Here is a 22716-nt window from a genome sequence, read left to right as displayed (position 1 = left end):
AAGGTGCTTCTTTCGATGCATCTCCATACTGTAGCTAACTATAAAGAGTCTGTCTCGCTTCCTCTGTGCGGGAATTTTCCTCACCTTACCAGTTAAGTAACCTAAACATTGAGGAAATTAAACCTAGAGGGAAAAATGAATAACGTCATCACTGTAGTTTCTTGAAATAACTTGAATCAATGTTAGAAGATTCCCAGTACCAGTAAGGAAAAAGTAGAGACCTGTGACAGCAAGGGGAGAGTGGGACTGCAACAGTCATTGGGTTATTTGAGCTTCAACACCAAACGTCTCACAAACCAGGAGAAAAGGTGTAGTAATTTGCCTTTTGGGATCTTAATTCTCTCTTTGTGCCTCAAGTAATCTAGAAGACTGGAGAGGTATGGTCGGAAGCAGGCTACATATTTTTGTACCTAAATCTAACTGTAATGCTGTTATTCAAAACCAAGGAGGGTCTTGACTATTTGAATAAATCATAGTGCATGTATAGTTTAACTGAGCTGTTCTTTTAGTTGAACAAGTTTGCAAGTGATTGTTTCTGGCAATAATGTTTAGAATGGAGTTGTCTTTTCAAACAAACTTTCATTTCATTTAAAAATATTACAGCACATATTTAATGTGACAGCCTAACAAGAATGATTTCAGCAAAAGCTAATAAAATATTAAATGTCTTGCACTATGAAGATTAAAGGAATCTTCAGTTCTTGTTTGGACATACTCTGGATTGGGTAAGGCTAAAGAGAAACTCGGAGCATGAAATAAAACTTGGAGTCTTTTTTTTTTTCCTCCTACTGACAAATGCAGAGGGCCTGGTAGAGAGGAGAATTACCATGTAACCATGACTATTAGCCATCCCAACTCAACAAAAAATTATTTTCTTGAAGTAAATGACTACACTTATTTGGAAAACTAACTTGTAGATGAGGTGGCAGAGGGAAACCGTGGAGAGCCCTTGTAGTCTAAGGTTTGTCTGAAAATCGGCTCAACTTTTTCATTTTTCAAAATGGTAATTCAGTCACTGTTATTAAGAACAATAGGAATTAGTGATGCTCAGCTACAAATTACCGTACATCTTAAATTACTATACTTCTTTGTGCTAGTTTAAATGACAGCTTGTTGAAAATAGTATGTGGTGACTGGGAGCGGCCTGTCTGCTATATTGGCTTCATCAGTAAAGTTGATGAAAGTAGAGGATTCAAGCGTGAATCCTCTAAAGTTCCTTGTTGATGCTACATTGAACATCTGCACTTCATTTGCATAGTAGTGATTTCCAAGTGATTTCAGAATCTGTTTTTTTATTATTATTATTTCTGTAATGATTTGTCACCAAAAAGGATAGTAGGATGTGTCTGTGGTTATAAAATTTCTCATGTGGTTGAGTTTTTATTTATTTTTAGACTGTAAAGTAGTAAAAGTTCTACATGCATGATAAAACTATTAGTAGCCTGCAAGTTTTACCAACCTGTGTTAAGACACCAAGATGCTGTGGTGCATAATGAGGTCAACAAGGTTAGGAGTTATAGGCTAATCTACTCGAGAAAGTATTGAGGCCATAACTGTGGCTATATAGGCCCAAAATGAGCTGTTCCCAGATCAAAAGTAGTATTTCAAAGTGCCATAAACTATTACAAATGCCTATCCATTAGAGTTGTAGTCAATTTTGCCACCTTTAAGACATGGCAGCCATAGGTTTTTCTTTACAGAGAGGCTAGGTAGCAAAATCTCCCAATAAAGGCTGTAGGCTTTGTCTATAGGCCACTGAAGAGAGCTTTTGCAGTGAAAACTTACGTATGTTGACTGTAGTCCAGCAGTATTTTCTTCCACATCATAGTTGTGTCTGGTTTTGAGTTAATTTTCCTTGTAGAGGCTCATGTGATGCTGTTTCGGCTTTTTGATGAAAGTAGTGTTTTCATCAATGATTTGTGTGATAACACACTGTTGTTTTAGTCATTGCAGAGCAGTGCTCACACAGAGCCAAGGCCTTTCATGCTCCTGGTGCTGCCCTGCCAGTGTCCTCAGAGGCTGGAGGTGCCCCAGGAGCTGGGAGGGGACACAGCCAGGACAGCTGGCCCAGGCTGCCCAAAGGGATGTCCCACATCACTTGGCACCATGCTTAGCAATAACAGCTGGGAGAAAGGAGAAGAAAGGGGGGGATGTCATTGGTCTTCCCAAGATGCTGTCACACATGACAAGCCCCGCTGTCCTGGTGGTATAGATATCTGTATATTTGTACTTTGCAAGCATCTACACTTAGTAGATAGCATTTTAAAAGATTTTTATTATAATCACAGACTGGTTGAGGCTGGAAGGGACCTCAGGAGGTTATCTGGTCCAACACTCCTGCTCAGGCAAGGTCACCTAGAACAGGTTACACAGTGTGGTGTCCAGGTGGCAGAAGTCTGATGTTTCTATAAGTCTCTTAGTTGCCTTCAAATCATTCTCTGCAATTTAAATTCAAGCAAACATGAATTGCAGTGATATCATACACATAACAGGACTTTTAAGCTCTCTTTGGTACCTCCCGTGTGAAATTTCTAATAGGTTCCAGGCTACTACAGTCGGGAAGCTGTCTGAGGATGCCACTACCACCCTTTAGGTGGCTCTTGATTGACTTCCAGCTCTGTTATCCTCTATTTTACCTTGTGTTCCTCCAGCATTAGGGTTTGACAGGTTCTTTGGAGGAGAGAATCACTTCAGATAGCTAGTGCTGATTTCCTGTCTCAGCCTCACACCGCCTGGGGTGTGACATTTGTAAATACTGCTGATGGCTCTACCTGGGGATGTAGGTGTGGGTACTTACAGGCTGTTTGTGCTTTGTTTCCACTCATTGAGTTGATTAACTGTCCTCATCCATTCACTGCTTTCCCCTTAGGGAGGGCAATTTTAGCTAATATCTTGTATAATAATTTATTCTATTAAACTTCTTGGTTTACTATCACCAGTAAATTAGCAGGACCACAGGAAACGCTGCAAAAGGAAGATGCAGTTATATTGCAATGGTAGCAAGTCCCTCGTGACTTCTTTTGCTTGCAGTTATTGACCATTTTCTAGCATTTCATGCAGTGTTTACTGACTATAACATTTCGTGTTTGACATCCGTTTTTAATTCCATATATTATGATCGCAGCTTTTGTAAGTAATTTTGTAAGTAATTTTTATGTAGAAACCAAGAGAGCAAGCTTTGAATATGTATAGCAATAACTTCACTTTGTATTGAATTTTTCTTTGTATTTGTCTTTTCTTCTTGTTTGCATTGCCATAGAGGAAGTTTTCACGATAATATAATCTTTTTCAGAAGAAATCTGAAATCATGTTCTGCAGGATGTAAGATGTTGCACTGGACAAGTTCTTATATGTTGCCAGCTTTTCCTTATGATGTCAAGATTTTATTAGCAGAAAAAAAATGCCCTGATCACAGTATGAGAATAAGGATGATTGAATGTTTGCAAGCAGACATGACAAAATACCTAGCAGGATCACTGTAAGTAAATATTGTTAGGTTTATTTGGGGGCATTACCAATTAGCTGCAGAAGTAAATTTTCAAATGAATGTAAAGCTTTTCTCCTTCATATGCTTACTGAAGTAGAGGAGGCTAGAGACTTTAAACCTGTTGATGCCAACAGTAAGATTTGCATGAAATCTTGAAGTTCTTGTTTGGATGGGAATTGATAGTCTTAAAAATAATTTGGGAACATTCAGTCAGTTTAATGTGTATCAGTATGGGCTCCATACACTCTTGAACACAATCAGTAACACCAACTATTTCTTTTACATCCCCATCTTGTTTGCACAGGTATCCGAACAGCCAGCAATACAACTTTGTTGTCAGTGCTTTGCTGCAGGCATACCCGTTTCTGGATGATGATGGGAATGGCTTTGTAAGTACTGTAAATAGTACTCCATCTTGAAAAATAATTAAATAACTCCCCCCGCCCCCCCCCCCTCCCCCAAACACATGGTCAATTAAAAGAAAATAACAGTTCAGAGCAAATCAATATCAATTTCTTGTATGCTGTTTTCATTCAGAGCTGTAAGCTTCACTTTGACGTGCCTGTCAAATCACATTCTTATTTCATGGTATTAATTAAAGGTTCATTCATCTGTATCCCACTCCTCAAAGCCACACTGAGATTATTGAGGACCATACTTCAAGTCCCTGGTTGCTCACTGGGTACAGCTTCTTTCTGGCTTAATTTTGCCCAAAGGATAAATTAGAGTAAATGTGATTTTGTTTCTCTTTCTAAAAGCAAAGAGAAGCCAAACCTCTTAAAAATAAACAAACAGAAACCCCTGTTCTATGTGGACTAACTTAAGACTTATCTTCTTGCAATGCTTTATAATCATTTGTGCATTAGATATGCAACTAAATCATAAAGTGTTTCTACCATTCTAGGTATGTCAGCAATCTAGTCATTGTTTATAAATTATTATTATTATTGAAACTTTAAAAACCATTGATTGGGATCTCGGCAGGGACATATGTGAAAGCAGTGGAAGGAGATGACTAGTAAAATTGAACCACATTTTTTTCCCCCTACTCCTGTGACTTAGAATACATATCTTGGTCTCAAAGGACAGCATTCACCTTCTGACTTCACATCATTGCTTTGCCATGTGATACTTTTATAGCTTTTTGTAAAAGATTGTGAGACTCAGAGGGGATTGTTAGCTTTAAACGTACATAAATACATATCTGTGCAGTTACTGCAGAAAGCAAAACAATTTTGAGAATTAAAAAGTGTGAGGATTGAGTGGAGGTTATTCAGATGAGACTCTGAGGTCAGGCATTGTAAGAGGGAAGGGAGTAAAGAAAACAAACACTTCTCCAAAAGGAGGGGGGGAGTGGAGGATCAAGAGCCGCAGCCCACCCTTGCTTCATTCAGAAGACCTCTCTGAATGCCCCAGTGGGAGTCCCCTGCCTGGGTCTTGGGCAATGTTACGGCTTCATTTGGCATCCTTTGTGAAGGCTGGCTGGAACGCACTTCAGGGTGTTTCCAAAGCCCTTTTTACAGCCTTTAGCTTTTTAAAAACTGTTTTTAAACAGAGGTTCTTAAGCTGGGCTTTCACTGCAGCAAAAGCATAGGCTTACTGAAGCCACCTATAAACCCATACTTCAGAAAATAGCTCATTGCTTTCCAGTTATCTATCCCCAAAGTGATGCTGGCAGAAATTACCTGCGCAGTGTGGCAGAGATTTCAGAATAGTTGTTCAGTGTCTTTCGATATTTCTTTCACACTTTCCAGTAAGTGAACCTGGAAGACACAACCATTGGTAAGCCAGGCAGCTGGAATTGTTCTCAATATCGCTAGCCTAATGCTTCTGGGCAAGCCTCTCTCCATTGCCTTGCTTGAGGTAGGGAAAACATACATTAAAGGTCTGTATAGCTAAGTTTGGAGGAGAGGGGAAGACAAATTACTTCTTTTTTTTTTCTTTCCCCGACATACTGTTAGACACTTTTTTTTTCCACCTCTGCAGTCATGGAGACAATAAATACTTTTTTACTTATTGGAAATAGTTGTGTGTTATAGCAGCAAGGGCTTAAGACAAACCTTATCATCATATGCATAACTACTTAACGTGAGACTTGCAAGAAAACTGAATTGGCAATCCTGGATTCATAACACTTTTAAAGAAACAAATGAACAATGAAAATCCACTAGCTAACCACCACTTTCGTCTCAGAAGAGCTGTCTTCAGCAGCTCAAAAAAGTGAAGTGTCTGTAGGTACTTCACTTAAAGTTGCCTCAGGCTAATATAGGAATAGAATTGTTGTTTCTGATAACAGTAATGAATCACAGGTCTTGTTAGGCACGTAAAATGTTACTTTTTGAGCATTTTGAACACATTTAACTCATAATATCCTTAGATAGCTGTTATTACAATTTTTTGAACAGTACAGTGAAAGCATATGAGAAAACCATCAATAAAATAATTCAGGGGTGAAGCATAAAACATTTTTTGAGGACTGATAACTAGAAGTAGAAAAAGAAAACTAAAATGAGAATAGAATTCTAGGCTAGAAACCTAGTTATGTATATGTTAGCTATAGTATTAAACCTCAGGAGATGCAACTTATGTAATGTTTTAAGTTCCTACATTAGGAAGAGAGGAATCACACTGTGCAAGTTCTTGTTCTGAGGACTACAAAGGGAGCTGTGCATTGATGTCTGGGCTTGATAGGGCAAACCCCACCTTTTGGGGTGTTGTAAGGCTGGATAAAGGGACACCAACCATAGCAATTCAGCCAGGCAGGCCTCTGGGAATACCTGTTTCCAGGGCCAGTAGATTAATAAAGTTCTTTGAGTTAATTCAGAATACTGACAAGCACGTTGTCAAATATTCTGACTTCTAATTTCTTGATAAAGTTACAGGGGTGGGGGGGAAGTTGCATGCACTTCTTTTTTTTTTTTTTTTTAAAGAAACTGAACATACTCTGGAGTAATTACATTCTAGTGTTCCCTCACTGTATTGTTAATGAGATTAATTTACTGTCCTTTATTTATTGCTGTGGTATGTCCCAGCTCATAGATTCAGTTAAACTCTAAAGTCATGCTTAAGAGGAACCAAAGTGCTTACCCTTTGGGCTGGAGGAAGTACTTCTGGAAAGCAGGCTCTGTAAGTGTGGCTGCAGCATCTGCTGGGATGTGCAAGAGGCTGTGGTAGTTCTTAATGCCATACACTGAGAAAGTTTGCCGGGTCTGGTTGTTATTTTTAACTCTTAAACAGAACAGTTTGGAGCCCTTCACCAGAAATGGATGCATCTCAGTTGCTGGAATGTTGCAGTAGAAACTGTTCTGGGTTCTTCTTTGCAATTATGTGCATATCTTCATGTCATGGGTGGGCAGCAGCAGGCAGTTGTGTTTTGACTGAGAAAATGGAAACTTCTCCCCTTGAGATATCTTGATGTTCTAAAACTAGCTTTTTCTTCTGACAAAAAACATAAAATCCAAGGATACAGAACTTGATGTAATGAAAAACTTCAAATTGGAAATGTCAGCAATTTTGTTGCAACACTTTCATGGAAATGAAATAGATTAGGAATTTGGAAAGGGGTAAGATTGGCTGTAAAACATAGAGCAATGTACATAGAAGAGACTAAATTCGTGCCAATAAAGCTGCATTTTCATGACAGGAACAAATTTATCTGCAAAACTCCTTGAGTATTCAATTTTTTCATAATACTGGATATGTTTTGTTTGCAACTCCAAATTATTTAAAGCAAGTAATGCAAAAAAAAAAAGTCTCCATAATGCAGAAACTGAGTCTAATATTATAAATCTCATCCTGCTGCAATGAGACAGGTTTTAGTTAAAGGTTTAATGTTTAGAGATTTATTAGTAGGTTAACCATAATTCTGTTTTCTTGGTTATGATTTCTCATTTAACTTTGCAGTAGGGGAAAAATATCCTTCTGTGTTGTTGGCCCTTTTGAAAAGGATATCAAATGTAATATAGTCTGGAAGACAATGATCCTAAAAGAGTAAGCTTAAAAATAAGATTAACAATAAGCTACCTATGTGCTATAAATTTAAAAAGAAGGCTATTTATTACGTCACTTAAGAAGCAGGAATTATTTAGGATTCCTGATAATTCTTTCACAGCACCAAATAAATAAATAAATAACAGACAAAACACACTGAAGAGGTCTATCAAGCACTTGAAATGAAATTAATTTCTCTACCCCTTCCAAGATTTGCTTTTGGAAAGAAGTGCTTTAAAGTGGTTACTGAAGGAATTTTTCCCACATTTCCTTCTACTCAAAGAACAATGTTACCCTAAAGTAACACACTAACAATTAAAAATTAAATATAGTTTCTATTTAGTCATGAGATTAGATTACTGGATTTGTGATCTATAATATAACCAAAGCAATATTTTCAAGTAGTTACAGGAAAAATAGGCTTTAATATACAAAACCAGGTTCATAGTTGCAGCAGTCAGAAGAAAATTGGTATGATACTTTCTTGACCTTCTGCAAGATATTATTTTATTTATGTTATTCATTTTACAAGGATTGCAAACAACAGTTTGGAAGGAGTCACTGACCTTATTTCACGTTGAAATTGTACAGTTTCTAGAACTGTTTTTATTATGAAGGCAGAAGGGGGCTAGTAAATCCTAGCTCCTGTATAAGACATTCCCTGGAGTTCAGCAGTGCTGTGATCCTGGTGAAACCCAGGATCATATTGCTGACACGCTCGATTATGCAACTGCTGCATGCAAAATGATTATTCTCTAGTAAATTACTGTTTTTAATCTGCGTGTAATCCATTCCCTCCCATGTCAGATACACACAAACTAATCCTTGTACTCTCTTATAAGCATGGTAAATATTCCCATTACTCTTTTTTTTCCATCTGGTATTCATAGAAAATAAAATTATTGGCTCACAAATGCAACAAAAACATCCTTTTTAGAAAACGTTACCTGCTAGGGAAACCACATAAATATGTCTTAGCAGTCCTGCTCATGAAATAGGTATGTGAGAAGGGCCTTATAAGAATCCTACTACAGAAATAGATTTAGTTAAAACTCTTGACTTATCTGAGGACAGGAGGCTGAAACACCTGAATGTTTTGAACTTTGTGAGACATTTAAAGCACTTATATGGAAGAACAAACTAAAATATCTCCCAGCTTAACAAAGGCTTTCAAAAGACAAAACAGCACAATCATCACATAAGAGAATATTTAATTTGTCAGCTTTTAATACCGTCTGAGATAATCATGTTTTAAAATATCTTAAAATATCCTGTTGAATGTTTCAGAGAAGCATTACACTAAGTTTTTGTTTGCTTTTAATCAGCCTTAAAATAAATATGTTCCAAATAAATTTAGCTAGGCATATGATTTTGGTGTATTTGCATCAAATTGTAAATGCATAGGGTCAGAATTAGAAGAGCATTCAAGAGCCTTAATGAATGGTTCAGGCCCACACCAAGTGGGGTTTCCAAGGCATGTAGACACCTTACTGGTTTTGAGAATAGTGCTGGGTCATAATACTCAACTTGAAGCTGTAAATACATGTGGCGAGAAGACTGCTGTTGTGCTCCATTTCTAGTCATTAAGTTTAGGTTGGTGAGGACACGGCTTCCGTTCTGCCAGATTCCAAAGTCAGAAGTTTTATAATACAAATACCGGTGGGTTTATTTGCTTTCCAGTTCTCAGATGTTTAATTGTAGCTGATGGTGAGAGGATACTTTCTGTGAAAGCCCATATGTGGGTGGCAGAAAGTGTCCTCTCAGAAATGGCACTTCTGCCTTGGTCTGCCAATGAAAAGCTGAGGTAAAAACCACAGGGCTCAGATCCCATGGATGTGCTGCTGTGATTTTTTTTCACCAGTCCATGGGGGAGAAAGACTGGCGTGTCAGACTCCTGCTGCAAAGAAAGATACCGTAGTACTTGGTGTAAAATAGAATTTAGTAGAAGTAGACTTACCATTGCTTAATAAAAAACACCTCTTTGGTAAGGAGCTTGGAGTACTTATTTATTCTGGTTTTAGTGTGTCAGTAAGTATAGGTTCAACTTGCAGTCAATTTCAGAGAATGAAATGACTATCTGAATTTCTCTTGCCACATCCTATCATTTTTTTTGTTGTTGTTGTTGTTTTGTTCCCTGTCTCGAAAAGGAAAACAAACAAACAAAAAAACTCAATAACCAAAATAATCAGTTGTTTTGCCAGATCCTTGAAACATTTTCATTACTCATGGTAGCAGGCTTTACTTGCAGAAATGCCTAACAGCCTTTGCTTTGTAACTTTGTCCTTGCGTGTCAGTAGTTAGCGCTGCTGTGTCCTGCTGTGGGACACCCAGCTGGGACTGCAGCTGGGCAGCTGTCTGTCCACAAGGAAGTCATGGAAGTTGCCAACCATCTAGCTCTCAGAAGCAGCAAGCAGCCTCGTTTTTCTGTGTCCAAGTGAAAAAGACACAAGTGCAACATAAGCAGGGAGCACATAAACTCCATCTTCAGCTGTTGGTTCTGATGAGTGATTCCATTAGGCAGTGACTGCATCAGCTTGTAGAACTGCCTTGAAGCTGGAATTTACACCCTTTGAGGCATCTCGTAGACACCAGGACCTACTTATCTGACCCTCTTACTTCAACAGCTCCAAGTTCAGTTTAATAATATGTTTGATCCAGTGTTACTGCAGGCTCCCTTCAAAAGGAAGATTCTCACTGTGTCTTTCCCTATGGACTGTGTCTATACCTAACCCTTGTGTTAGGTATAATCATCACACAGCTGCACAACCAGCCAGGTGCTGAGGTAGGGGAAAATAAACTAGTCAAAAAACATTAGTTTTCTGTGGCATCTGTGGGCTAATCTGTTTCACCACATAATTTTTTTGACCTCATATCATGCAGCGAGTATCCAAAAGTAAGAGGTGGAAAAGGAAAGTGAACTGTGGTTTTACGGACAGCCCTGGTGATATTGGATAAATCTAACCCTTACATTGAATTACTGTGGTCCTTGAGGAACTGCGCAGGTGCCAGTAGCCCTGCTGTTTAGTAGCTGTGGAGGCATGTAATCACAGGTGCTTGTTTCCTTCAGTCCTGAAGCCACCAGTATGCTGATGCTACTGTATGAGCTTTTTAAAATTTATATTTAGTGACAAACTTTTTTTTTAATACAAAATAAAGTTAGATAAAACAAAGTAACCTGCTTTAGGAATTGACAAATTCTTGGAATATACCAGGAATGACAGATTTTTATTAATTTCTTTAATTATGCAGTCGGTATGGAAACGGGCCCTTAAAGATCGTTTCAAATATGTGCGGAGAGCTATTGAAGATGATGAGGAAGTTTTAAGGAACAAATGCAAGTTTGGCCAGAGGCGAGGACAGAGGAGGAAATCTTCATCTGCTGAGAAGAAACCTTATGACATCAAAGTGCAGAAAGAGGTAAGATTGGTAGTGCTTATCTTCAGAGTCCTGGGCCATTTAGCTCCTGTGCTGCCAGTAAGGCTCCACCCAGCAAGGGAGAGGACACTGTGATCTCATCCTATTTAAATTCTTCTCAGATGGTTTGTTCTGTAGCCAGACCCCAGACTTTTTTCCTTTCTGGAGAGCTGAGTATCAACCATGGAGCTAAATCCAGTACCTGATGCTTTGGTGTTAGTTGTCATTTATAGCTGTCACTAATTGGATATAAAACTGTTTTGTTTGTTTGTTAAAGCAATGTTCCCATTCTGCTTTAGGTTATACACCTCCAATTAGAGTGAAAAATGATAGAGGTTTACATATAAGAGCTGAAACCTCTGTACAAGTAAGAATGCAAAATGACGTTTGAGATTGCAGAAAATTGCCATATCCTACTGCCACATTGCACTTTGTTATATAAGAGCTATTTGTGTTGATGCACAACATACGCAGGGTTGCTTATGAATGTATTCATGCAGATGCTGTGTTTCCCTTTAGTCAGAGAGATCAGAAAGAGCTATCATTGCCCAGTAAGTTTTTGAAGCACACTAATTAGTTTACATGCTTTCATAAATACCTTAAGGTTCCAGTTATGCTTTGCCAACACACCTCATGCTTCTCTTAAGAGCTGCAATTAAAATATGGTAAAACTTCACCTATGTCCATACTGCTCTTTACCAGGTAAGTGCCTGTCTTTAGGGGAACAAGAGTGGTTTACTTCATGCATTTCTGCATAAGTCATACCCTTGTGTTCTAATGTAGCTGTAGTTTTCTCCCAAAAAGCATATATATATTCAATAGAAGCTTTAGTAATTTCTGTTTATCCCTTCTTAAGTAATGTGTGCAGGAATAAACAGTTCACTCTTTTTGCCTGTTTCAGTTGAAAGGTTTGCAGAATGTGTGATATAAGAAACCTTTATTTTGGGTGCAAAACAATAAACAGCCTTGCATGAGATAAAAGAGAAGCAATAGGCTCCTATCACGTATGCTTAAAAGTCAGCCTTCATTAGTCTGCTAATGTTTGGAAAGGGAAAATGTAGGTTGTGGGTGGGTTTTGTTTGTTTGTTTTTGTGTCACACCAGCTGCTTGAGAAGGGCTTTGCTGTGATCCTGTAGGGACTACGTGCTAGACTTCCTTTTCCTATAGAGAAGGTATAACTAACTGCAGTGCGCTGTGTCTGCACTGTAAACTGGGAATGCCATTCCCTTTAAATGCTTTGCCCAAGGCCATTGCTGGCCACTCCTGGTTTGCTCTAGAAGTTAAAGAAGGAAGCACATTCCATCTCACCTCCTCTTAGGCATTTCTTGCTGGCTGTAATGTTCTAAGTGGATAAGGGTGAAACTGGAAGAAGGTGAGAGGATGCTGAGCTCTCCCTGAACATCCTTAACTTTCTTTGTCTTTTTTACTTGTATCCCAAACAAGGAGGAATAAATGTAAGGATTAACACTTGTGGAGTTCATTAAGGTTTAGGAATGAATCCCACATAACTGGGAGTCGTAGCTTAGTTTTAAATGCATTTCTACATTGAAGCCAAGTACACCTGGTTCTGAGAGACCAAGTTTTGTCACTACAAACTGCAAATGTGCACATCTGAACAAGATGGTTGTTTAGCATTCTTTTAAACAAATGCCGTGTGGAGTTTTTCATTTTGTGTATTTAGGAACATACATAAAGGTACCTTACTGCTAATGCTTGGCACTAACTATTTTGTGATAAATTCAAAATGCTAAACAGAAAGTCTTAACCTCAAAAAATAAATATGTGGTCTAGAAGTCAGTACCACAGGCAAGACCAAATGATTTTCAGATTATCATTAGTCAGATCCCCTTGCCATTGTCCCTTTTACAAGCCTGGAGAAACAGACCAGCCATATGCCGATGGGTAGCCAGCCCATCAGGACTATTTAAGGTAAAAGGGTGGGAAATGAATTCCATGCTAAGGAGACCTTTGGAGAACAATTAGTCAAGGATTTCTAGCCACTTTGTGTGTCCACACTCTCCCTTAGACAGGCAGAGTAGGACACTTAGGGCATTATAGGTCAAAGCCAACTGGCAAGCAGTGCAGATGAAAGAGCACATCTGTTCCCAATGGATGACCTACTTACCAGCCACGCAGCTTTAGTTTCTGAATAGTCATAAGGTGCAACTCCATGCAGTGTGCTTTGTGTCAGTATAATCTTGAATTGTTAATGGTGTGAAGATGATAAAAAAGATTCTTTACCAGTGAGGCATTTCTAATTAGTATAGCTGGTATTCTTTTTTACATAAAAAGAGTAATAGTGATACTAATAAATTTCTTGACTGCTCTTCCTATCTCATCATGAGGAAAAAAAAAAAAAAGTATATTCCTAGCTAGCATCACAAGAAATGCCTTGAGTAAGGGCAAGGGCAGTGCCCAGGTCATAAAATGGCCTATGCCATGGCCTCTGGCTACAGAGTGAGAATCCTCCCCAGTCATTTTGCACAGTTGTGCGAATATCCTGGAGCTACAGTAAGCTAGGGGAGAGTACATTGTAATGCTAATGATCTTGATCTGCTGCAAAAGGAAGGCACTTGTTATGAGGGGGTGATCACACTAAGAAAGGCAAGCCAATCTCCTCTCTGCAGCCAGGGTGTGGATGCTACTAAGACAGCCGTACAGTGATTGACTTTGTTCTCTTTTGACTGATCTCCTTGTTTGTTTTTTAGTATCACATTGGCACCATAAACCCCTTCCCCTGCTCTAAGAAATAATTTGGTTTGTTGTTCTTCAGCCTATGAGAGAAACCACCTTCTGCCAAATGTAACTACAGGAGCCCTAGACTGGGGGGAGTCAGAAGGATGAAGACAGAAGGAATAGGATGATAGGACACATGTAGTGTACATGGATAACAGGTATGCACATTTGGCCAGAAGATTTTCAAAAAGTAAAGGGTGATAGAGAGTGTGGTTAGGGCTGATGATTGGCCTCCACATGATGAAGGCATGTGATTTGAACACTAACTTATTCATCACAAGGATGGTGAGCAAAGTGTCCCTTTCAAAACCTCAAGTTTTGAAAACTTGTCAGTTTTGAACAGTGTTGTTCCTGGGAAGTGCACTTTCACAAAAAATTAAGTTAGCTAAGATAGACATAAAGACACCCACAGATATCCCATGTAGCAGTAAGCACAAGGTGGGTCTCCCATAAGTCCTATATCGTATCTGCTGCTTTCAGGGATTTCTGGGATACCCTTACAACGCATCACTGAATAGCTGTATCTATGCACCTGAATCAAGCTCCTTCAATCCATCCCAGATGCAGTATGAAAAAGCCTGTTAGCAAAGGGATTATGCAAAGATATCTTAGGTTGCCTGAATTTTAATGGATTAACAGGCTAGAAAAAATATGATCTTAAGCAGAAGTGTAGAAAAAGAGTACAGTCCGTATTCTAAGGCCTCCAACTTCTTACAGCCTCCAGCAGCCTCTTTGTGAGGTCAGCAGCGGTCTCTGAAGCACATGTGTAACTGCCACATTCATTCCTGTAAATTTGGATTTAGGTGTGAAAAGGAGAACTAACTCCCGACAAGAGGGATAAGGTAGCAGTAGATGTTTGCAGGTACTTGGCATGTCTGCCACACCCAGCAGAGCTGGGAATAACATCATGAAAATAATTTATAAAGGGGGCACCAGCAGGCCACCTCCTTTCTGTGGCTGTGGGATGGTACAAGAACTATTTTGTACTTAGTCTATCCAGTACTTAGACTGGGAGAAGTGGAAGGATTCAGCAGAAACTTAAGCTCATATAACTGGACATCTGCTAATATTATTCATGTACAGAGAAGATGAGCATTAACGTTGAAAGTGGTGAATATGTAAATTCTATGCCAAGAGGAGCAGATGGAAAACCAGGCATCTGGGTGGAAGCTGAGACATGTGGCACCGTAAGTGTTTTGGTGCTATCATGTGGCACAAGAGTGATTAAGGTGGTAAGAACACTTTTGCCATAAGGCTGAGGCTTCCCCTTAGTCAAACTTTCTCTGGAGTTTCCTTAGTTCAGAGAGAATGGATGAGCCTCCTGGCTTTAAATAGGAGGAGGGTTGTAGAAAAGCTGCTTGATGGGCATCCTGAGTTTTGTCCAAGTCCCTGGGTGAACAGAGACAGATTAAATGATGAGGCCTGGAAGCCTTAACTTGCATGAAGTACCTGATTAAGGTTAGATGTAGGAAATGGTCCCTGAACCAGCCAGCATAGGGGAGCAGGTTATTGAAGGAAGCTAACCATTTACAAGGTGAAGGTCTTTCGCCTTTACCGTTCCTTAGTGTGTGTAACCTGTTGCCACTTGTAAAACTGATATTGAAGCTGGAGGTCTGCTTGAGCTTCTGGGAGTGGTCGTAGGGCTGATTTCAGGGAGACAAATGGTAATGGAAAAGTTTAAGATTTTGGTGTGTCTCACAGAAATTTACTCCATTGGCTTTACATTCATCGCAAGCTAGAAATTGTCTTTTCTGATGAAAGAAGTAATCAGGAATGAGTGTTGCCAACTCTGAGCTGGAGTTTCTTTTATCTCAGTACAGATTTATATTTGAAGCTCTTTTAGACACTTCATAGGGGTACGCTTTTCTTTGAGATGACAAGAAGACAAATAACATCATGTTTGTCAATGAGATTATACCACTGCAGGAGGCAGTGAACTTGAAGCAAGTTTTCAATGAATGCAGAGAGAGTGGGAGTTGGTAGGAGATCCCTGGGGAAAAGGGAGAAGGTGGTGTGTGTGTGTGTGTGTGTGTGAAGCATCAGCAAGTGAAAAATGAAACCAAACAAATCAGATGTCTGTAAGTATCTCAAAGTATAGACTTCCTGTGCATGAGCTGCAGAAAACTCTCTTTGCTCAGCCATGTGGCTGAGGGATGCTATTAGCAGCCACAGAATTAGATGTCATCTATGCAGTGAATGTTGTACACAGGCAAAGCAAGTGATAGCCCCTTTTTTCTAACACTAAAAATCTCCAAACCATGTGTTTGGATGTATGCACGGCCCAAATGTGAAACTGCGTATACAAATGATCATTTAAAGGTTGTATCGACATAACGTGGTTTTACCACAGCAACTTTTATGTGTGTACATAGTGTGTGTCATTGCTTACTCAATATTTTAAAATGCTTTAGGGTCAAATGAGAAACTTTGAACACAGATTCCTGGTGTACGTTATGCTTCACGCTCTTCTTAACATCATTCAGTATTCCCATTGTTCTGTGCGTTAACATGAAGGGTGAAGTATGGGTTGTCCCTTGACAGATGAAAATAAATTTTATCCCATGTTGCTTATGCTGTTTGTTTTGTAGTTTGTAAATCAGAAAGCAGTTGTGGTCAGAAATAGACTGACTTATATGGTTTTGAAAGTTTGCAATTAATACTGGCATGTAAGTCTAGCTCTGAAAGTATCTGCCTGGCTCAAAAGGGTAATTATGTGTAATTAGAGCAGAGCTTGCTTTAATTAAACATCTCATTTGAGTAAGAGTCAGTGTGGATCCTGGAGTAGGTTACATGCTCATTTCGCATGAAAGCAGCCTGCCTGTGCTGCTTCAGTAGTCTCTGTGTTCAGCTTTTGGACATGAAGGGTGGTACAGTTGTGATGCCTTCTCAGTTCTCTTCCACCCACTGGGGCAAGAAGATGGGTCCTGAGCTCTGCCCAGTTTATTGCTTGCCTTTCAGAATCAGACATATTACAGCTTAGTTTGTTTTTCTTTTTTACTTGGTAATTCCTCCCCATATAAAAAGCCTCAGTATTCAGAAGATATATCTTATATTAAACATCATTATGATGAACGTGAAAGTCACCACAGGGGAAAAAAAAAAAAAGACTGTTTTTTACAATTATGGTATTAAAAACACAGAATGCAAAAGAGTTTTTATGATGTCTTGTGTCAGTATGTATTCCAGACAAAACAGCAAGACCCACTTTCCAGTATTTGAAGATCAAAGCACAGGATTCAGGTTACACTCATGTAACTACCTATGAAAGTCATTTCTCATTCCGAAGAGGTTACAAAACCCACTTAGTGTAAAAAATTTCTCCAGGCAATGGTCCCTCACAAGTGTAAGTACGCAAGCATCATATTCTTTGTTTAGGTAGAAAGAAAACACTGAAACTGCTACTGTCAGGCTTGCTTGCATAAGTACTTTGAGCATTGATGCCAACTCTGATGCACATAGTCTCAGCAGTCCAGAAGTGTTAAGCAGCAGCAATGCACTAAGCAATGACATGTCTTGGAGTATGCATTGGCGTCTAGTGAGGAAACTTAAAAATGTATTTTCAAAGGAAATATTAGCTGCTGCTGCTGGGACCTTACATGATACTGAAAGCAGCATAAGGAAAGGCAATGCAACAGCTATACCAACACTGCTACTTGTCAGCAAGCTGGTCCTAGCATAAAAGAATGGTGTAAAAGTGGAGCTCCCATTCAGTGCTGGCACCATGGAACCTGCCTGTGCAGTTCTCATTGCCATTTAATGGTTTCTACCTTTTCCAGCAAGTAAATCAGTGGAGAACCTCAAATGAATATTCCCAAAGCATCCCAGGTGAGGAGAAGAGAAAATTACTGTTCTACAGTAACAGAAAACTTAGACGTTGTGTTGTACTTCATGCATTAGAATTGCTCCCTCCCTCCTCCCCCAAAGAGAAATAGGAGGTTCACTTCATTGTCTGGGACACTAATAAAGTGCTGCAGAGTACTAGCTGGGGCTTTTTACAAGAATCTGGCTGCTCTTTTTACAAGAATTTCTAGCTATATCTTGGGGAAAAAACAACAAGATCCATCAAAAACATCTAGGGGACCTGATGAGATGCATCTGCCAGGTCCTGAGGGAACTGGTGGAGGTAGTTGCTAAGCCTCTATCAATTATATTTGAGAAATTGTGGCAGTCTGGAGAGGTTCCCACTGACTTGAAGAGGGGAAACTCTGGGAAACTTGAAGAGGGGTGGGATGGCAGGACCATTCCTCAGGCAAGGTCTAGGCTACACTGATGGACAAGTGCTAGATATCCTCTTATACCTCATTATCTTCCTTTCTGCATACTTTTGACATCTTTTTCTATTCCACAGTATTTCTCATGTGCTTGTGATGAAAAAGCAACTCATTTTTTTTAAAGGTAGTGAGGTAATTTATCATGTTTGTTCCAGAAAGATTATTTTTTTTAATTTAACCCTTAGTATTTAAAAAGAAAGGAAATTATTCACATTATTCAATATGCACATTACCATTAAGACAAAATTCCATGTAGAAAAAATAAAAATAAGTTAAAGACCACCAACTATTATTCTTTTTATCACCGCAAGGGGAATGGATATTACTGGTGACATGGTTGAAAATCTGTTCAGAGGAAGGATTCTTTATTCAATGCGAGAAGCTATTTTTTTTAGTTCCCTACTGTAAACATACTGAACTGTTAGCTTTGTCTTTTTTTTTTTCCAGACATTGAAATAATACATCTTTAATGCAGATCTGGCTTCAGTCTAGATGGGAATGTTTTTCCACAATGTGTTGAAATAACCAAGGATTGAAGTTATTGTTACAATTTTACTGTAATATTTTCATACTGCAATGAGCTTTTTTGCTTTGATAGTTAAAGTGGAGAAGATCTAGAGTCTTCCCTAAGTTTGAAAGTGATAGGCTGAAATACCAGTTCAGTAGCCAGCTTTCTAAATCCAGTTTGTTCCTGTTCATACCGCCAATGTCACAATTAACTATAAAAGATTTTATATTGCACTTGAAATAATTCTCCAATAAAATTTAAAATAGGTTGCAAAATGGCGTCCTACTGAGATAATTTCTTTCCCCTCAAAGAAAGCCACCTTTCAATTATCTTTCTGCTTCTCTTAAAAATCAAGTTGTCCACAAATTAAAAACTAAAAGGAAAAAAGGAAACATTCTAAGTGAATGCCACATTCAAGTTTCTCAGTTAATGTTCATTTATTGTACTTTTCTAGAAAAAAAATTTGCAAAATAGGAACAAGGTTCAAAGATGATGGGAGTTCAGTTATAAAGCAATGTATGCGTAGAACACGTTTTGCTGCAAACATGGTATTTTATATATATTTTTAATAAAGCCAAAACTTATTTTCATGTTTGCATCTAATAAATCCTAAAGTCAGAAATTGTGTTTAATTCAAGTGAAGTCAAACTTTCTCCCTTTAGATTTTCAGCTAGGCTGACTGTAAAAACAACTACTCATCCACAAACATCTAAGTTTGCTGTTCTCTAATTCCATGGTGGTTCTACTAAAGGCAGTCACTGCCATTAGGTTTAATGTACCCGTGAGGTCCATTGCTCTGTTCTGTTCTTGACTGATAAACATGCACTGCTTGTACTAAATCAATTAGAATTAGAAACAGGCAATGATGCAGTAAATTTATCCTCCCAATTACCAACTAATTATAATTACGTAGCACTGTATACTACATTATATTGTTTGTATAATTCCATACTTGCAATGAAGTTGTCCAGAGGCAAAAATGAACTTAAGTGCTTAGATATAAAAGGCACAGACCTGTCACTGTATATAGAGGCCCTAAAGTCATAGCAACTTTAGTCGCTAATGCTGACCCACAACTCAGTATTCACTTGCTCTTTCATTGAAAGAAGCATTCTGCACCCAACAAGTGTTTTACTTCATACTTACCATTGCACTTCCTTTAGATACATAAAGTTTACTTGTTTTATTTCTACTGTAATTAAACAAGAAGTAATCTCTGAAATAGTGATGGCACTAAGGCTAGTAGAAAACTTATTAATTTGTATCCAAATGGTGCTAGCACTGACTTGGTAGATTTCTGAAGCTCTATTATTTGACTGAAGTGTGCTTCTTTTTCTGGGTATGCATATCTATTATACAGTTTACTAGTTTAAACAAGGTATGTTAATGAGGTAAAGGTTAGAACCACCAATAGTTTTGTGCAGCCTAAAAAGATGAAAAGATTACAGATGCCGATTGCTGTAAGCAGGCAGAACACTGGAAGAAAACCACTCACCTCTGCTCTTGTTACTTGTAATGGAAGGTTTACACAACAAGGTTTGGCTTTCCAACGTGCTTTTTCCTAGTAGGTAATGATAGCAATTCTTCCTTAGACCACAGCCGTATTTCTATGGGTAGCTTACCACTGATGTCATTTGGAATCATTTAGCTAATTAATAATGTCATTGACTAAACTTATTCTCGAGGACCGAGCTGACTACATGGAAAGTCCATCAACTCTGTTTGCCTTGACAAGGGGGATGGAGATAAGCTGGAGTAAAGGTCACAACTTGTTCTCCTTAGTGTTTGTTCCTGAGCAACAGAGTCCACTTGCCTATGGTTTTAGCACACGGGGTTGAGTTTGTGCTGCTCTCCTGCTGCTGCAAGCTGGTGTCTGAAGGTGACTGCTGCTCCAGAAAGGAGCTCTTGTGCTGCAGACCTGCAGCAGGCTTGGAAGCAGTAGTATCAGACAAGTATCAGTAGAAGTCAGTAGTATCAGAGCTGTTTGGAGTCAGAGACTTCAAAACGGCTTGTGTCCAGAGTAAAAACCATAAACGTAATTCTGTGTTTTCCAGATACAGGAGTGCTCACAGAATACAAAGACTTACCAGAAAAAAAACAGGCTTTGCAAGGATTCTCAGAAGTAGAGTTCTGGAGATCATGTTACTGGGAGCACTCTTTTTAGGCAACTTCAAGGCATATGTCTTAGATTGATATGTCAGTTAAGAGGTTACACAATAAGGCACTAAAATGAGCCGTAACAAATTCCCAGGACCCAAGGTTATTTGTGAAAAAACTTAGATTTGTACAAGAATAAAATAGCTAAACTTTCAACTGGGATGTGCAACCTCTCTCATGAAAAATGACACTGGAAAATTGGCGGTATCTGATTTGATGCCAGTTTCCAGAGTTTCAGGGGAGATCAAGGGAACATATTGACCAATAAACTTGCTATCTTTGCAGGTGAGATTGGCAAGAACTGTAATGCAGAGCCAAGAGATGAATAAATTGGGAAAGAATCAATGAAGTTTCTGTAAACAGAAGTCATGCTTCATAAAGTTACTAGTTCTCTGAAGTATTCAACTACCCTGAGGTCATCAGAAATCCAGCTGATAAAGTTTATATTAACTTCAGAAGAGATTTCACCACATTTTTTTTTTCAAATGCTCTTAAAAGATATAATCTGAGGGAATAAGCAGGAGCTAGGCAGAAATAGTTTTTACAGTGGAAGGTAATGTTAATACTTAGTTTATGCAGTTCAATATATTTTTAAGTGATATGGAAAAAGGACAATAGCTTGCTGACCACATTTGCTGATACAACTAAGGGTAGTAAAGACAAAGGCTGACTGAAGAGCATCAGAAAGACCCCATGCTACTGAGTTAACAGGGCAGAAAAACAGGAGAGAAAACTCAGTGCAAATAGGTCTACAACAAAGCACAAGGAGAAAACACAATTCTAACAACATTTACAGTGATGGGCTCTGAGCTTATTATTACCATTCACATGATATTTTTATATCATGCTAAAGAAAATTTGGCACAATGCTAAGCAGCTATCTAAAGAAGTATATTGATTGCTCAGAATTATTTAAGGAAAAAACAAAAGAGAGAGCATTATTCCACTGTATGCACCTGTGGTATCCCAGCAACTCAACTAGTATTTTAAGTTCTACTGTGCCCATCTTATAAAGACAGTAGTGAAATTAGAAAATATGGAAAGATGCTAACAGGAATAGTGGAAAGTACAGAACGTGGAAGGATTAGATAACTTAGGGCAGTCTTGGCTTGAAAAGAGGTTATTGAGGATGGAATATGATATATCTACAAAATTACAGGTGAACAGATATTGAATCCAGTATGATAAGCAAGGAGTAGTCAGAGAAAACAAAAGACATTTCTTCTGACAGTGCAATAGTTAAGCTGCTGAGCATAATGCAGAATGCTGTGAAAGGTACGATTTTATCTGGATTGGAAAAGTGACTGGAAGAAATTATGGAAGAAAAAAATTACAGGAGGCTATGAAATATGACAACATATCCACTGGAAGTCCATGGGCCCCAGTTCAGTGGAGTCTTGACAGTGCTCAGGGGAAGTGCCACTACACTGCTATCCCCTCAGTCACTTAGAGGAGGGTACAGGACCAAATCATCTGACCTGCTACCTCTGTTCGTGGGCAGTGAGGAAGAGGACAGGAATACCCAGTCAGGCTGCTCACAGACCAATGTTACTATTCAATTAAGTCTAAAATACACTATTAAAAAGAAAGCAGACTGTGCTGATACAACACCATCCTATCAAGGGCCAGGGGAGTACATGTAGGGGTTATGGTAGTTAACTGTCCTGCATTCAGAGCTGTTTTCTTCCCTGATAACAATGGCTATTGAAATCCATGGATATATAGTTGGAGGGAGACAATTTTTTACTTGTATATCTTGTGCATCCTATTTTTGGAATTCCACATGTCCAATTTAAAAAAGGGTGTTAACCAGAAAATTAAATTGCACATAGAGAGCAGTTTTGAATGCTGTATGTTTTGCAGTTCTGTCTTAAACGTTCTGGGAAACAAAATCAGATGTCTCAACTTGTATTGGCTCTGGCCCACAGGCCACCACTGGCATAGATGACAGCTGCGTCAGTGACAACGCTTTTGGGAAAAGCCAGTGTAAAAGCAGCTTGAGAGTGGTAATCATACTAACAATGCAACTGTATGTTTTCTCAGCTCGTTTCAATGGACAAATTCACTGCTTCCTCTGATAGAAACTAAACAGCCTCAGGCTACAACCACAGATGCACTGCTTTGGATAGCCATCCCTCTTCTGAGTAATTACT

At 38.7% G+C, this 22716-nt stretch overlaps 1 protein-coding gene across 1 annotated transcript in view; it reads left to right on the top strand.

Annotated features, from left to right (window-relative positions):
• The window catches only part of SAMD3 (sterile alpha motif domain containing 3), a 34507-nt gene that overhangs the window by 9036 nt on the left and 2755 nt on the right, over positions 1–22716 (top strand). The window contains exons 4-7 of the mRNA XM_040551107.1: positions 3293–3478; positions 3792–3876; positions 10727–10921; positions 18480–18495. Of these exons, the coding sequence (XP_040407041.1) occupies positions 3293–3478; positions 3792–3876; positions 10727–10921; positions 18480–18495 (482 nt within the window). The remainder of the gene's footprint in view (positions 1–3292; positions 3479–3791; positions 3877–10726; positions 10922–18479; positions 18496–22716) is intronic.

Source organism: Cygnus olor, chromosome 3 (genome assembly GCF_009769625.2).
Source record: "Cygnus olor isolate bCygOlo1 chromosome 3, bCygOlo1.pri.v2, whole genome shotgun sequence".
Classification (NCBI taxonomy): Eukaryota; Metazoa; Chordata; class Aves; order Anseriformes; family Anatidae; genus Cygnus; species Cygnus olor.
The sequence above is the reverse complement of the archived record's forward strand: the minus strand, read 5'-3'. Positions and strand labels throughout refer to the sequence as shown.